The sequence below is a fragment of the Oncorhynchus kisutch genome, linkage group LG5 (genome assembly GCF_002021735.2).
Source record: "Oncorhynchus kisutch isolate 150728-3 linkage group LG5, Okis_V2, whole genome shotgun sequence".
In the NCBI taxonomy this organism is placed as follows: Eukaryota; Metazoa; Chordata; class Actinopteri; order Salmoniformes; family Salmonidae; genus Oncorhynchus; species Oncorhynchus kisutch.
The window spans coordinates 51,019,494-51,034,676 of record NC_034178.2 but is presented as its reverse complement, the minus strand read 5'-3'; the positions used below and the strand labels follow the sequence as shown (position 1 = coordinate 51,034,676).

At 44.7% G+C, this 15,183-nt stretch overlaps 1 protein-coding gene across 4 annotated transcripts in view; it reads right to left on the bottom strand.

The window, feature by feature from the left end:
- Positions 1-15,183, bottom strand: part of LOC109875924 (LIM domain and actin-binding protein 1) — a 41,365-nt gene that overhangs the window by 6,269 nt on the left and 19,913 nt on the right. For 3 of the 4 annotated variants that reach the window (XM_031825302.1, XM_031825303.1, XM_031825301.1), the window contains exon 4: positions 8,999-9,451. In XM_031825302.1, the coding sequence (XP_031681162.1) occupies positions 8,999-9,451 (453 nt within the window). Of the gene's footprint in view, positions 1-8,998; positions 9,452-10,062; positions 10,239-15,183 lie in introns of those variants that run through there. The other variant, XM_031825305.1, reaches the window with a different exon arrangement.

The following is a 15,183-nucleotide window of genomic DNA, read 5'->3' as shown; positions in this document are numbered from 1 at the left end:
TACTGCATTCGGCAAATTTTGGACAGCAGATGTAATGAATTCTACAGCTAAACCCAATTCTTTATGGTTATTAACAAATAATCATTATGCATAGTATGTATTTAAAATTGGAAAATAAACAAATATGACAAGACAAACCACTTCATAGATGTAAAACACTTCTAGCACCACACAACAGATGGAAACGGCAATGAACCACATAATGACTTACCAGAAAGTCAAGGGAAACGTGCCCCCTACACCACCACTAACCACACACACTACTGTATGTACACATACTGTATGGGTGCGGACATGTGTACACAGAGTTAATCCCCTAATAAGCTCAAGAGCCAGAGTCAGATAGGACTGTCTGTCCCCCCCCACCAACTCCCCCATGACACAGCCACTCTACCCATTAACACGCACATGCATGCACACACCCCCAGCCTCTACACCAGTAGGCTATACACTTTAAAACACGGAGGGATGTTTTTCGCAGAAGGAGCTCTATTTTGGTGGCCTTGACTCCATCTGAAATACACAGTGAAATGATTGAATACCTTAGTGAGTTTACCTCCTAGATTGGAAACATTTGTTATGGTATTCAAATCTAATTGCATGTGTCACATGCTTGGTAAACAACAGGTGTAGACTAATTGAAATGTTTCCTTTTGTATTTACTCTGGATCCCCATTAGCGGCTGCTACACAGAATAAAACAGTACTTAACACAGCACATTATGAGACACTCTACCATGACAGAGTACCAGTCAAACGTTTGGACACACCTACTCATTCAAAAGGTCTTTATTTGGAATATTTTCTACATTGTAGAATAATAATGAAGACATCAAAACTATGAAATAACACATATGGAATCAAAAGTGTTAAACAAATCAATATATATTTCAGATTCTTCACCCTTTGCCTTGACAGATTTGCACACAAAAAAAAGGTATTGTGTAGAAAGACATGACTTTACAATTAAAAATTACTGAAAATGTATGAATTCAGTGTATTGTTAGTTGTTTTGGATATTGTTTAGGTCTAGGCCTATATGATTAGGACTATTTTTTCTAAGAGAACATGAAACCTTTAACCTGTCTTCTCTTGAGATTAAAGTATTATTTACAATTTTACTGTAAGATATGAATTGCCACAATGTTTTTTCTTCAAATGATGTATTTTATTAAAACATTAAAATGAAATAGCCAACATTATCTTCAAAAGTAAAAGGTTTTGTTTTTCCAGTTTGCCTTTTTTCCTAGTTTCTTTTAGAAAAACAACCAAATTGGATGTTCTAAGTCCACAAAAATGCTTAAACCACACCAAATCTGAGAAATGTACATACTTTTTTTTTTATATAAACGCAATATGTAAAGTGTTGGTCCCATGTTTCATGAGCTGAAATATGCATAAAAACATTTCTCTCCAATTTTTTGCACAAATTTGATTACATCCCTGTTAATGTGCATTTCTCCTTTGCCAAGATAATCCATTCACCTGACAGGTTTCATATCAAAAAGATGTTTAAACAGCATAATCATTACGGCGACAGGTAGCCTAGTGGTTAGTGTTGAACAGTAACCGAAAGGTTGCAAGTTCAAATCCTCGAGCTGACAAGGTACAAATCTGCCGTTCTGCCCCTGAACAGGCAGTTCCTAGGCAGTCATTGAAAATAGCTAATTTAGCTTGCCTAGCTAAATAAAGGTCAAATAAATTACACAGGTGCACCTTGTGCAGGAGACAATAAAATACCACCCTATACAAAGCATCCTTCACTCATGCTGTCAAACATACCCTCGTAAAACTGACTATCCTACCGATCCTTGACTTCGGCGGTGTCATTTACAAAATAGCCTCCAACACTCTACTCAGCAAATTGGATACAGTCTATCACAGTGCCATCCATTTTGTCACCAAAGCCCCATATACTACCCACCACTGTGACCTGTATGCTCTCATTGGCTGGCACTCGCTTCATATTCGTCGCCAAACACACTGGCTCCATGTCATCCGAATTGGTCCAACCACACAGACAGCGTTGTAAAGAAGGCTCAACAGCGCCTCTTCAACCTCAGGAGGCTGAAGAAATTCGTCTTGTCACCAAAAGCACTCACAAACTTCTACAGATGCACAATTGAGAGCATCCTGTCGGGCTGTATCACCGCCTGATACGGCAACTTCTCCACCCACAACCGAAAGGCTCTCCAGAGGGTAGTGAGGTCTGCACAACGCATCACCGGGGGCAAACTACCTGCCCTCCAGGACACATACAACACCCGATGTCACAGGAAGGCCATAAAAATCCTCAAGGACAACAACCACCCGAGCCACTGCCTGTTCACCCCGCTATCATCCAGAAGGCAAGGTCAGTACAGGTGCATCAAAGCAGGGACCGAGAGACTGAAAAACAGCTTCTATCTCAAGGCCATCAGACTGTTAAACAGCCACCACTAACATCGAGTGGCTGCTGCCAACACACTGACTCAACTCCAGCCACTTTAATAATGGAAATAGATGGGAATTGATGTTAAAAAAAATACACTGCTCAAAAAAATAAAGGGAACACTAAAATAACACATCCTAGATCTGAATGAATGAAATATTCTTCTTAAATACTTTTTCTTTACATAGTTGAATGTGCTGACAACAAAATCACACAAAAATTATCAATTGAAATCAAATGTATCAACCCATGGAGGTCTGGATTTGGAGTCACACTCAAAATTCAAGTGGAAAACCACACTACAGGCTGATCCAACTTTTCCTTAAAACAAGTCAAAATGAGGCTCAGTAGTGTGTGTGGCCTCCACGCGCCTGTATGACCTCCCTACAACGCCTGGGCATGCTACTGATGAGGTGGCGGATGGTCTCCTGAGGGATCTCCTCCCAGACCTGGACTAAAGCATCCGCCAACTCCTGGACAGTCTGTGATGCAAAGTGGCGTTGGTGGATGGAGTGAGATGTCCCAGATGTGCTCAATTGGATTCAGGTCTGGGGAACGGACGGGCCAGTCCATAGCATCAATGCCTTCCTCTTGCAGGAACTGCTGACACACTCCAGCCACATGAGGTCTAGCATTGTTTTGCATTAGGAGGAAGCCAGGGCCAACCGCACCAGCATATGGTCTCACAAGGGGTCTGAGGATCTCATCTCGGTACCGAATGGCAGTCAGGCTACCTCTGGCGAGCACATGGAGGGCTGTGCGGCCCCCCAAAGAAATGCCACCCCACACCATGACTGACCCAACACCAAACCGGTCATGCTGGAGGATGTTGCGGGCAGCAGAACGTTCTCCATGGCGTCTTCAGACTCTGTCACGTGCTCAGTGTGAACCTGCTTTCATCTGTGAAGAGCACAGGGCGCCAGTGGCCATCTTGGGGTTCTCTGGCAAATGCCAAACGTCCTGCACGGTGTTGGGCTGTAAGCACAACCCCCACCTGTGGACGTCGGACCCTCATACCACCCTCATGGAGTCTGTTTCTGACCGTTTGAGCAGACACATGCACATTTGTGGCCTGCTGGAGGTAATTTTGCAGGGCTCTGGCAGTGCTCCTCCTGCTCCTCCTTGCACAAAGGCGGAGGTAGCAGTCCTGCTGCTGGGTTGTTGCCCTCCTACAGCCTCCTCCACTTCTCCTGATGTACTGGCCTGTCTCCTGCTGGCGCCTCCATGCTCTGGACACTACGCTGACAGACACAGCAAACCTTCTTGCCACAGCTCGCATTGATGTGCCATCCTGGATGAGCTGCACTACCTGAGCCACTTGTGTGGGTTGTAGACTCCGTCTCATGCTACCACTAGAGTGAAAGCACCGCCGGCATTCAAAGATGACCAAAACATCAGCCAGGAAGCATAGGAACTGAGAAGTGGTCTGTGGTCACCACCTGCAGAACCACTCCTTTATTGGGGGTGTCTTGCTATTTGCCTATAATTTCCACCTGTTGTCTATTCCATTTGCACAACAGCATGTGACATTTATTGTTATTCAGTTTTGCTTCCTAAGTGGACAGTTTGATTTCACAGAAGTGTGATTGACTTGGAGTTACATTGTGTTGTATAAGTGTTCCTTAATTTTTTTGAGCAGTGTATATCACTAGCCACTTTAAACAATGCTACTTAAGATAATGTTTATATACCCTCATCTCATATGTATATGTATATACTGTACTCTATATCATCTACTGCATCTTTATGTAATACATGTATCACTAGCCACTTTAAACTATGCCACTTTATTTACATACCCTACATCAGGGTACAGTCATCTCATATGTATATACTGCACTCGATACCATCTACTGCATCTTGCCTATGCCGTTCTGTACCATCACTTATTCATATATCTTTATGTACATATTATTTATCCCTTTACACTTGTGTGTATAAGGTAGTAGTTTTGGAATTGTTAGATTACTTGTTGGTTATTACTGCATTGTAGGAACTAGTAGCACAAGCATTTCGCTACACTCGCATTAACATCTGCTAACCATGTGTATGTGACAAATAAAATTTGATCTATAAGTCTTTGCTAGGTAAAGCCCCGCCTTATCTCAGCTCACTGGTCACCATAGCAGCACCCACCCGTAGCACGCACTCCAGCAGGTACATTTCACTGGTCACCCCCAAAGCCAATTCCTCCTTTGGCCACCTTTCCTTCCAGTTCTCTGCTGCCAGATCACTGCACCTGTACATAGCCCATCTGTAAATAGCCCATCCAACTACCTCATCCCCAAACTGTTATTTTTTTAATTTATTTTGCTCCTTTGCACTCCAGTATCTCTACTTGCACACTCATCTTCTGCACATTTATCACTCCAGTGTTTAATTGCTATATTGTAATTATTTAGCCACTATGGCCTATTCCTTGTCTTACCTCCCTTATCCTACCGCATTTGCACACACTGTATCTAGACTTTTTTTTATTGTATTATTGACTGTATGTTTGTTTATTCCATGTGTAACTGTTGTTGTTTGTGTGGCACTGCTTTGCTTTATCTTGGCCAGGTCGCGGTTGTAAATGAGAACTTGTTCTCAACTAGCCTACCTGGTTAAATATAGGTGAAATAAATACAATTATGGACAGAAGGGAGTGCTACTGGGCAATAGTCATTTAGTCCAGTTACCTTTGCTTTCTTGGGTACAGAAACAAATGGTGGCCATCTTAAAGTATGTGGGGACAGCAGACTGGGATAGGGAGAGATTGAATATGTCTGTAAACACTCCAGCCAGCTGGTCTGCGCATGCTCTGAGGACGCGGCTAGGGATGTCGTCTGGGCCGGCAGCCTTGCGAGGGTTAACACGTTTAAATGTCTTACGTCGACCATAGAGAAGGAGAGCTCCCAGTCCTTGGGAGCGGGCCTCGTCGATGACACTGTGTTATCCTCAAACGGGCCGAAGAAGGTGCTTAGATTGTCTGGGAGCAAGACGGTGTCCGCAATGTGGCTGGTTTTCCCTTTGTAATCTGTGATTGACTGTAGACCCTGCCACATACGTCTTGTGTCTGAGCCGTTGAATTGCGACTCCACTTTGTCTCTGTCTGACATTTTGCCTGTTTGATTGCCTTACGGAGGGAATAACTACACTGTTTTTATTTGACCATATCCCCAGTCACCTTGCCATGGTTAAATGCGGTGGTTCGCACTGATAATGAAACTGGCTCTCATGAGGACCGCCACAGGAAAGGAAGTTCCAGAGTTACCTCTGCTGCAGAGAATAAGTTCATTGGAGTTACCAGCCTAAGAAATCAGCAATTGAGTGCACCTCAGATTGCAGCCCAAATTAATGCTTCAAGTAACAGACACATCAACAAACTGTTCAGAGGAGACTGCGTGAATCAGGCCTTCATGGTGGAATTGCTGCAAAGAAACCAATAAGAGACTTGCTTGGGCCAAGCAACTCAAGCAGTGGACATTAGACCAGTGGAAATCTGTCCTTTGGTCTGATGAATCCAAATTAGCGATTTTTGGTTCCAACCGCCGTGTCTTTGTAAGATGCAGAGTAGGTGAATAGATGACCTCTGCATGTGTGGTTCCCACCGTGAAGCATAGAAGAGGTGTGATGGTGCTTTACTGGTGACATGGTCTGTTATTTATTTAGAATTTAAGGCACACTTAAACAGCATGGCTACAACAGCATTCTGCAGCGATACACCATCCCATCTGGTTTGCACTTAGTGGGACTATAATTTGTTTTTCAACAAGACAATGACCCAACACACCTCCAGGCTGTGTAAGGGCTATTATACCAAGGAGAGTGATGTAGTGCTGTATCAGATGACCTGGACTCCTCAATCACCCGACCTCAACCTAATTGAGATGGTTTGGGGTGAGTTGGACCGCAGAGTGAAGGAAAAGCAGCCAACAAGTGCAAAAACATTCCAGCTGACTACCTCATGAAGCTGGTTGAGAGAATGCCAAGAGTGTGCAAAGCTGTCATCAAGGCAAAGGGTGGCTACTTTGAAAAATCTCACATATAAAATATATTTTGATTTGTTTAACACTTTTTTGATTACCACATGATTCCATGTGTGTTATTTCATAGTTTTGATGTCTTCATTATTATTCTACAAATATCTGACTGGTACTGTACAAAACTATGCAAAAAAAAAATGTATAACTTCGGTACCTATGTTTTGAATACTATGGTAATAGAGATAAGACGAATGCCAGTGGCAAGCAATATAGGGTTTTATTTAGGGCCCAGCCAGGCAGTGAATCAGAGCCCAGCATGATCTGTTCCATCTCAACCTTTTATGTCCAGGCTCCATTACAGCTATTTAGATGGACTGATATACAACATCCTAGCTCATAAGGTGGCTGGTACCAAACCGAACTCTGAAAAAATGTGCATTAAAACAAGTCGTCTCTCGTTGAATAACGACAAACCCTTAATTGAAAAATCCCTGCTGTTGACCAATCACTGAAGAAGGGGCGTAGCTACTTTTCTTTTTTCACAAACCGTTTGAAAAAAACCTTACCGAAGACCAAAACGTTACAAAATGTCATCATAATATTATGCACAGACTGTTCCGGATGGGAAGCATGCGGATTCCTTACACCCCAGGGCTGATCGGTAGAACAGTAGAGACAAAGAGAAAGTGTGAATACAGAGAGTAAAAGATAACTAGAAACAAGGGGAGAGAGGGAAGGTGTGAGTGAGAGTGAGTGAGAAGGAGTGAGAGAGAGAGAAGGAGTGTGAGTTTGTAGGCCTCCAGTGATTGGGGGGGTAAGGAGTGTGTGCATAACACTCCCATGACATCGTCACTGCTGTAGATGGCATCAGCCCAGAGCAGGCGCTGAGCTACAGCTGGGGCGGGCACTAATGTGTGTGTGAGATGGAGCGTGAGTCCGTGTGTGTACACCTGGGGACGAGCTTTGCCTCCCCCCATGCTCAACCCCACCTCAGCTCTAGTCAGCCGGGTGTAGTCAGCTGAAATGCACTGGGGTAGCAATAAAGGATTTTGTGCGTATGTGTATTAAGGAAACACACACACCGAGCACAGCTCTCAGACAAAGACGAGTCGAGGCCCTCCTACCGTCACTCCCCTCTTTAAAAGCTCTGGCAGTAAATTCAGTACAAGTCCTGAACCATGGCAATTGTGGCACGCCTCGTCTGACTGGCTGAGAGAACAAAGACTACAACACAACCACTGTTCTCAGACCAGTCTCCCTAAGGAGACACTGGGGGAAATTCCAACATGTAGACCTAGGTCTTAGACTAGTGGTCATCATGAACACACTTAAAAGAGATAAACACCAACGCGTGGTGGCAACTTACTCCGGTCCGAGTTGGACTCCACAGCCTTGCTCTCCCACCTGGACCATGCATCAACACTGTTGGCTAAGCCAGGGTAAGCAGAGACCACCAGGAATACAATACACTATTGTCTCACAATAATATGATGTATACAAAATACTATTGTCTCACGAGTCACACCCCAAAGTTTTACTCAACTTTTATTAGACAAGAACATTTGAGAGGAAACAGGAGACTTAAAAATAGGAGGATCAGCAGTGTACAGAAGTGGAGTGTAATCTTGTGTGATGCTGAGAGAGGTGTGTTGGGGGCCATGGGGGGTGAATACCTAACTGAAGGAGAATGACAGGACACAGAGAGTGAAAGAAGGAAGGAGAATTCCAAAAATGGTGGGTCTTTGAAGAGAGAGACAAGGAATGTGGGTACCTTCTTGACCCTGGGCAATTATGGTGTACGCACGTGTGTGTTGTGCACTAAAGGGGGGGTTGTTTAGGAAGAGATAAGGGACAGGACATATGGGTAGTGTGAATAATTGAGTTAAGGAAACTTTTTGTGGGGACAGAAGAGAGGGACTGAAGGGTTGAGTTAGTTAGGCAGTAATGGGCCTGAGAGGGCCGGTTCATTAACATGGCCACTAATGAGTGACTTATCTATGCTAATATATATGAGGAGTCACAGGAGACCCTCCCTCAGTGTGTCTAGCACAAAGTATTTCACTTCTCAACTGGGGGTGTCTCCGTCAAGTCAGTGTGTGTATGCACATTTGAGAGCCTCTTGTGTTATTAGGTAAACTAGTTTTAGCAAGTTTCCTCTAAGTGTGTGTGTGTGTGCTGAAGTCTCAGTGAATGGGTGTTCTGTCTGTGCTTAGTGATGTGCAGACAGACAGGCAGACAGACAGTGGTCTTCGGGGTGCCTTATGAAGTCAAGAGACAGAGCTTTTTGAAAAGCACGATTGCATCAGGTACCAAGGAATGTGACTGCTAGCATGACTCTAGTTCAAAGGAAGCATTCAAATCTCTGGCTGTGCAACAACAGATCAAGAGTTCAGCTGCATCCCAGCTGGATACAGGGGGCTAACCAATCACACACACACACACACAGATGACTGACCTGACCCCACAACTCTGCGGAGCAGCTACATGTTGAGGAAGATGCCAAGAGACAGAGTGAGAGAGAGAAGTATCATTAGAGGAAAGAGGGAAAGATACGGTGTAGAGGGATACATACCCACTGTGTATGTGTGCCTTATCAGTCTTACCTTTCCCTTGGTGCCCTCTCCCTTCTCAAACATAATCTTCAGGCTGTTGAGAGGCACGCTGGGTTTCTCGATGGGTGTGCAGGGGCTGGGTGGTACAAACTCGTCTTCCACCTGCATCAGCTCTTTCTCCTCCTCTCGCTCGCTTGGCCGCTGCGCTTTCTTCTCCATCCCTCTCTGTCCCTCCTCGGCTATAGCTGCTGCTGCAGGATACTGGAAGCGGCTGAAGGCTGTGCTTTGACCACCCTGAGTGTTCAAGGATTCCGGAGACTTGGCTGGGGGAAGGTGCTCGGTCAGGGGGGTTGGTTTTGGTACGGCAGAGGGGGAGAGGCGGGCACGGGGTGGCCCGTTGGATAGCGGGGCGGGTCTGTCTTGGCGAGGACCTGGCTGCTCCCAGCGCTTCTTCAGAACACTCAGGTTCCCTGAACGCAGGGTGGGAGGCAGGCTCTCCACTGACTGACAGGAAGAAGAGGAGAGCAGATTAGTGAATGGTCAACAGGAAGAATGTCTTGAAGTTACTGACTAAAGCAATGTCCTGAAAGAGGTACTTGTGTGTAGGAGTAGTCTTGTATGAGAAACACGGTACCAATTTATAACAGTTAATAATACAAATAGTCAGTCTCATTTTTCAACTGTGTGGGATCAAATGACTAAACAAGCTAGAATGAAACCATTACCAACTAAATAGTCATCACCATTTACTTCCTACATCCTGTATTATGTAATCCAATTCCAAGCACCGAGACTGCAACCAAATAAACAGGAAAAAAACGGAGGAAAAATCAAAAGCTCATAACTTTCTTCCTGAGGCCACAGTGGGAAAATACTTTGCGAACAGCAGTAGTTACTGACGTGGAAGAAAATTCAAATTAGATAAGCAGCTGTTCCCAGAGTTGGTCCAGGAAAGAGATATGTTGTCACAGTAGCTGAAGTCAGAGCTGGCAATCATCAGCTGCTGTACAATCAACTCTAGAGAGGCAAACAAAGTCTTGGCTCAAGATGGAGAGAGAGCAGCACTAAACATGGAGACCTCTTTCCCAACCGCATTCCATTCTGTGGCACCCTACCTCACGTTTCCTGAAAGTACAGAGGGTTCTCTGCTCTGCTAAGCATATAGGCTCAACCATCCATGAAGCTCCCAAATCATAACTGACGCCGAGTAGCAAGCTGAACTATTAGAGGACAACAATACTCCACTGCGTGACGTCCATGAGTTTGATTTTCACTAGAAAATATGGAAATGAACACCCACTTGGAAACAGTCTGTGTAATATGGGGAAGTTCTGAAAAGGTATGTAAAACATATGGCCCTTTGAAAGCAGAATAGAGTCAACTAATGAACTAATAAAGTTAAGTTTACATGGGAAACTCTATGTTCCTGTCATGGAACTGCAATGGGCTATGGTAAATAGAGCCCAACTCAATACAAACCATCTAAATCGCACGGTTCACACCCATGAAGAAGAGAAACAATATGTATTCTAAGTGGTAAAAGGACATTCATAACACAAGCCCCAAGCAGTAGGTAACCATCAACATCCACAACTCCCTAACAAAGAACAAACCTGACTTTTCCCTTCAACGTGATAATGAGGTGGTCAACCATTAGCATTGGAGGTCCACACAAACTTGATGTAAAAAGCTTACACGACTTCCCAATGTCATCGCATTGACCACACACACACACACACACACACACACACACACACACACACCACAACCATGCAATTCCAACAAACCTAACCTGCAAAATACATCAAGCCATGTTCCACCAACGAAGGATGTGACAGAAACTAGATGGAAACACATGAAAGAGCAGAGCTTAAGGGAGGACTGAACGAAGGGAAAGAAGGTCAGAGAATCCCAATAATTCTCTTTGTGAGAGCAACTGGAGTACAATAAGTATAACAGAAAAGGAGCAGCAGACAATGAAAAGTTTGTTCCTGTTTTTTAAAAGAGAAGTGGTGAAACCTGTGAGAGCGAGACGAAACGAGGCGTAGTGGGGAGGCTAGGTGGCAGGCAGGGGGAGAGAGTCCTGTAGCTGGAATCAGTCTGCAGTCCTTCTCTCTGGTCTGTGCTAAGTGAGAGTGATCAAGCTCTCCCAGATGTTAGCAGTTAGAAGAACTCTGCATGTAAGAACTAGCCCACCCCCCATCAAGACCAGGAGAGAGAGGCTGCGGTGCAGGGGGTGGGGGGGTAATACCCCAGGAAACCAGAAAATGATACATTTGAGAAAAGGTTTAACTCTTCACTGACTGAGTCTTTTTTTTATACTTTAGTTTTCACTTCCCTTAAACGACTACCGCCCCGTAGCACTCACTTCCGTCATCATGAAGTGCTTTGAGAGACTAGTCAAGGACCATATCACATCCACCCTACCTGACACCCTAGACCCACTCCAATTTGCTTACCACCCAAATAGGTCCACAGACGATGCAATCTCAACCACACTGCCCTAACCCATCTGGACAAGAGGAATACCTATGTGAGAATGCTGTTCATCGACTACAGCTCGGCATTTAACACAATAGTGCCCTCCAAGCTCGTCATCAAGCTCGAGACCCTGGGTCTCAACCCCGCCCTGTGCAACTGGGTACTGGACTTCCGGACGGGCCGCCCCCAGGTGGTGAGGGTAGGCAACAACATCTCCACCCCGCTGATTCTCAACACTGGGGCCCCACAAGGGTGCGTTCTGAGCCCTCTCCTGTACTCCCTGTTCACCCACGACTGCGTGGCCACGCACGCCTCCAACTCAATCATCAAGTTTGCGGACGACACAACAGTGGTAGGCTTGATTACCAACAGCGACGAGACGGCCTACAGGGAGGAGGTGAGGGCCCTCGGAGTGTGGTGTCAGGAAAATAACCTCACACTCAACGTCAACAAAACTAAGGAGATGATTGTGGACTTCAGGAAACAGCAGAGGGAACACCCCCATATCCACATCGATGGAACAGTAGTGGAGAGGGTAGTAAGTTTTAAGTTCCTCGGTACACATCACAGACAAACTGAATTGGTCCACCCACACAGACAGCATCGTGAAGAAGGCGCAGCAGCGCCTCTTCAACCTCAGGAGGCTGAAGAAATTCGGCTTGTCACCAAAAGCACTCACAAACTTCTACAGATGCACAATCGAGAGCATCCTGTCGGGCTGTATCACCGCCTGGTACGGCAACTGCTCCGCCAACAACCGTAAGGCTCTCCAGAGGGTAGTGAGGTCTGCACAACGCATCACCGGGGGCAAACTACCTGCCCTCCAGGACACCTACAGCACCCGATGTCACAGGAAGGCCATAAAGATCATCAAGGACAACAACCACCCGAGCCACTGCCTGTTCACCCCGCTATCATCCAGAAGGCGAGGTCAGTACAGGTGCATCAAAGCTGGGACCGAGAGACTGAAAAACAGCTTCTATCTCAAGGCCATCAGACTGTTAAACAGCCACCACTAACATTGAGTGGCTGCTGCCAACACACTGACTCAACTCCAGCCACTTTAATAATGGGAATTGATGGGAAATAATGTCAAAACCCTACATTATTCATCTCATATGTATACGTATATACTGTACTCTATATCATCTACTGCATCTTTATGTAATACATGTATCACTAGCCATTTTAACTATGCCACTTTGTTTACATACTCATCTCATATGTATATACTGCACTCAATACCATCTACTGTATCTTGTCTATGCCGTGCTGTACCATCACTCATTCATATATCTTTATGTACATATTCTTTATCCCCTTACACTTGTGTCTATAAGGTAGTAGTTTTGGAATTGTTAGCTAGATTACTTGTTGGTTATTACTGCATTGTCGGAACTAGAAGCACAAGCATTTCGCTACACTTGCATTAACATCTGCTAACCATGTGTATGTGACAAATAAAATTTGATTTGATTTTGATTTGATGTAGATCCCCAAATAAAGATGTTCAATATATGTTGTTATTTTTTGTGTAAATCCAGCTCAAAACACAGCTGAAGGTTCAGGGATTCCATTTTTGTGAGAAAGAAACATTTATTTTTTAAACTTTACATCACCTTTATTTAACCAGGTAGGCCAGTTGAGAACAAGTTCTCATTTACAACTGCGACCTGGCCAAGATAAAGCAAAGCAGTGCGACAAAAAAACAGAGTTACACATAAACGTACAGTCAATAACACAATAGAAAAGAAAAATCTATGTACAGTGTGCAAATCTAGAAGAGTAGGGAGGTAAGCAATAAACAAGCCGTAGATGCGAAATAATTACAATTTAGCATTAATACTGGAGTGATAGATGTGCAAGTAGAGATACTGGGGTGCAAAAGAGCAAATCAAATGTATTTATATAGCCCGTCGTACATCAGCTGATATCTCAAAGTGCTGTACAGAAACCCAGCCTAAAACCCCAAACAGCAAGCAATGCAGGTGTAGAAGCACGGTGGCTAGGAAAAACTCCCTAGAAAGGCCAAAACCTAGGAAGAAACCTAGAGAGGAACCAGACTATGAGGGGTGACCAGTCCTCTTCTGGCTGTGCCAGGTGGAGATTATAACAGAACATGGCCATGTTCAAATGTTCATAAATGACCAGCATGGTCAAATAATAATAATCACAGGCAGAACAGTTGAAACTGGAGCAGCCCCCCGACACAAACTACTGCAGCATAAATACTGGAGGCTGAGACAGGAGGGGTCAGGAGACACTGTGGCCCCATCAGATGACACCCCCGGACAGGGCCAAACAGGAAGGATATAACCCCACCCACTTTGTCAAAGCACAGCCCCCACACCACTAGAGGGATATCTTCAACCACCAACTTACCATCCTGAGACAAGGCCGAATATAGCCCCCAAAGATCTCCGCCACGGCACAACCCAAGGGGGTAAGTAATAATATGGGGATGAGGTAGTTGGGTGTGCCATTTAAAGATTGGCTGCATACAGGTACAATGATAGGTAAGCTGCTCTGACAGCTGTTGCTCAAAGTTAGAGAGGGAGATATAAGACTCCAGCTTCAGAGATTTATGTAATTCAGTCATTGGCAGCAAAGAACTGTAAGACTTCCAAAGGAAGTGATGGCTTTGGGGATGACCAGTGCAATTTACCTGCTGGAGCGCGTGCTACGGGTGGGTGTTGCTATGGTGACCAGTGAGCTGAGATAAGTCTTTGTTAGGTGAAGCCACGCCTTATCGATGACCTGGAGCCAGTGGGTTTGGCGACGGATATGCAGTGAGGGCCAGCCAACAAGAGCATACAGGTCATAGAGGTGAGTAGTACATGGAGCTTTGGAGACAAAACAGATGGCACTGTGATAAGACTACATCCAATTTGCTGAGTAGAGTGTCAGGGGGCTATTTTGTAAATGACTTCGCCAAGTCAAGGATCGGTAGGATAGTCAGTTTAACGAGGGTATGTTTGGCAGCATGACTAAAGAAGGCTTTGTTGGGAAATAGGAAGCCAATTCTAGATTTAATTTTGGATTGGAGATGCTTAATGTGAGTCTGGAAGGAGCGTTTACAATCTGGTTGACAACCTAGGTATTTGTCCACATATTCTAGGTCAGAACCGTCCAGAGTAGTGATGCTAGTCGGGCGGGCAGGTGCAAGCAGCGATCGGTTGAAGAGCATGCATTTAGTTTTACTAGCATTTAAGAGCAGTTGGAGGCCATGGATGGAGTGATGTCTGGCATTGAAGCTCATTTGGAGGTTTGTTAGCACAGTGTCAAAAGAAGGGCCAGATTTACAGTCGTGGCCAAAAGTTGATAATGACACAAATATTAATTTTCACAAAGTCTGCTGCCTCAGTGTCTTTAGATATTTTTGTCAGATGTTACTATGGAATACTGAAGTATAATTACAAGCATTTCATAAGTGTCAAAGGCTTGTATTGACAATTACATGAAGTTGATGCAAAGAGTCCAAATTTGCAATGTAGACCCTTCTTTTTCAAGACCTCTGCAATCCGCCCTAGCATGCTGTCAATTAACTTCTGGGCCACATCCTGATTGATCTTGCATAATCAAGGCTTGGAGTTTGTCAGAATATGTGGGTTTTGTTTGTCCACCCGCCTCTTGAGGATTGACCACAAGTTCTCAATGGGATTAAGGTCTGGGGAGTTTCCTGGCTATGGATCCAATATATTGATGTTTTGTTCCCCGGGCCACTTAGTTATCACTTTTGCCTTATGGCAAGGTGC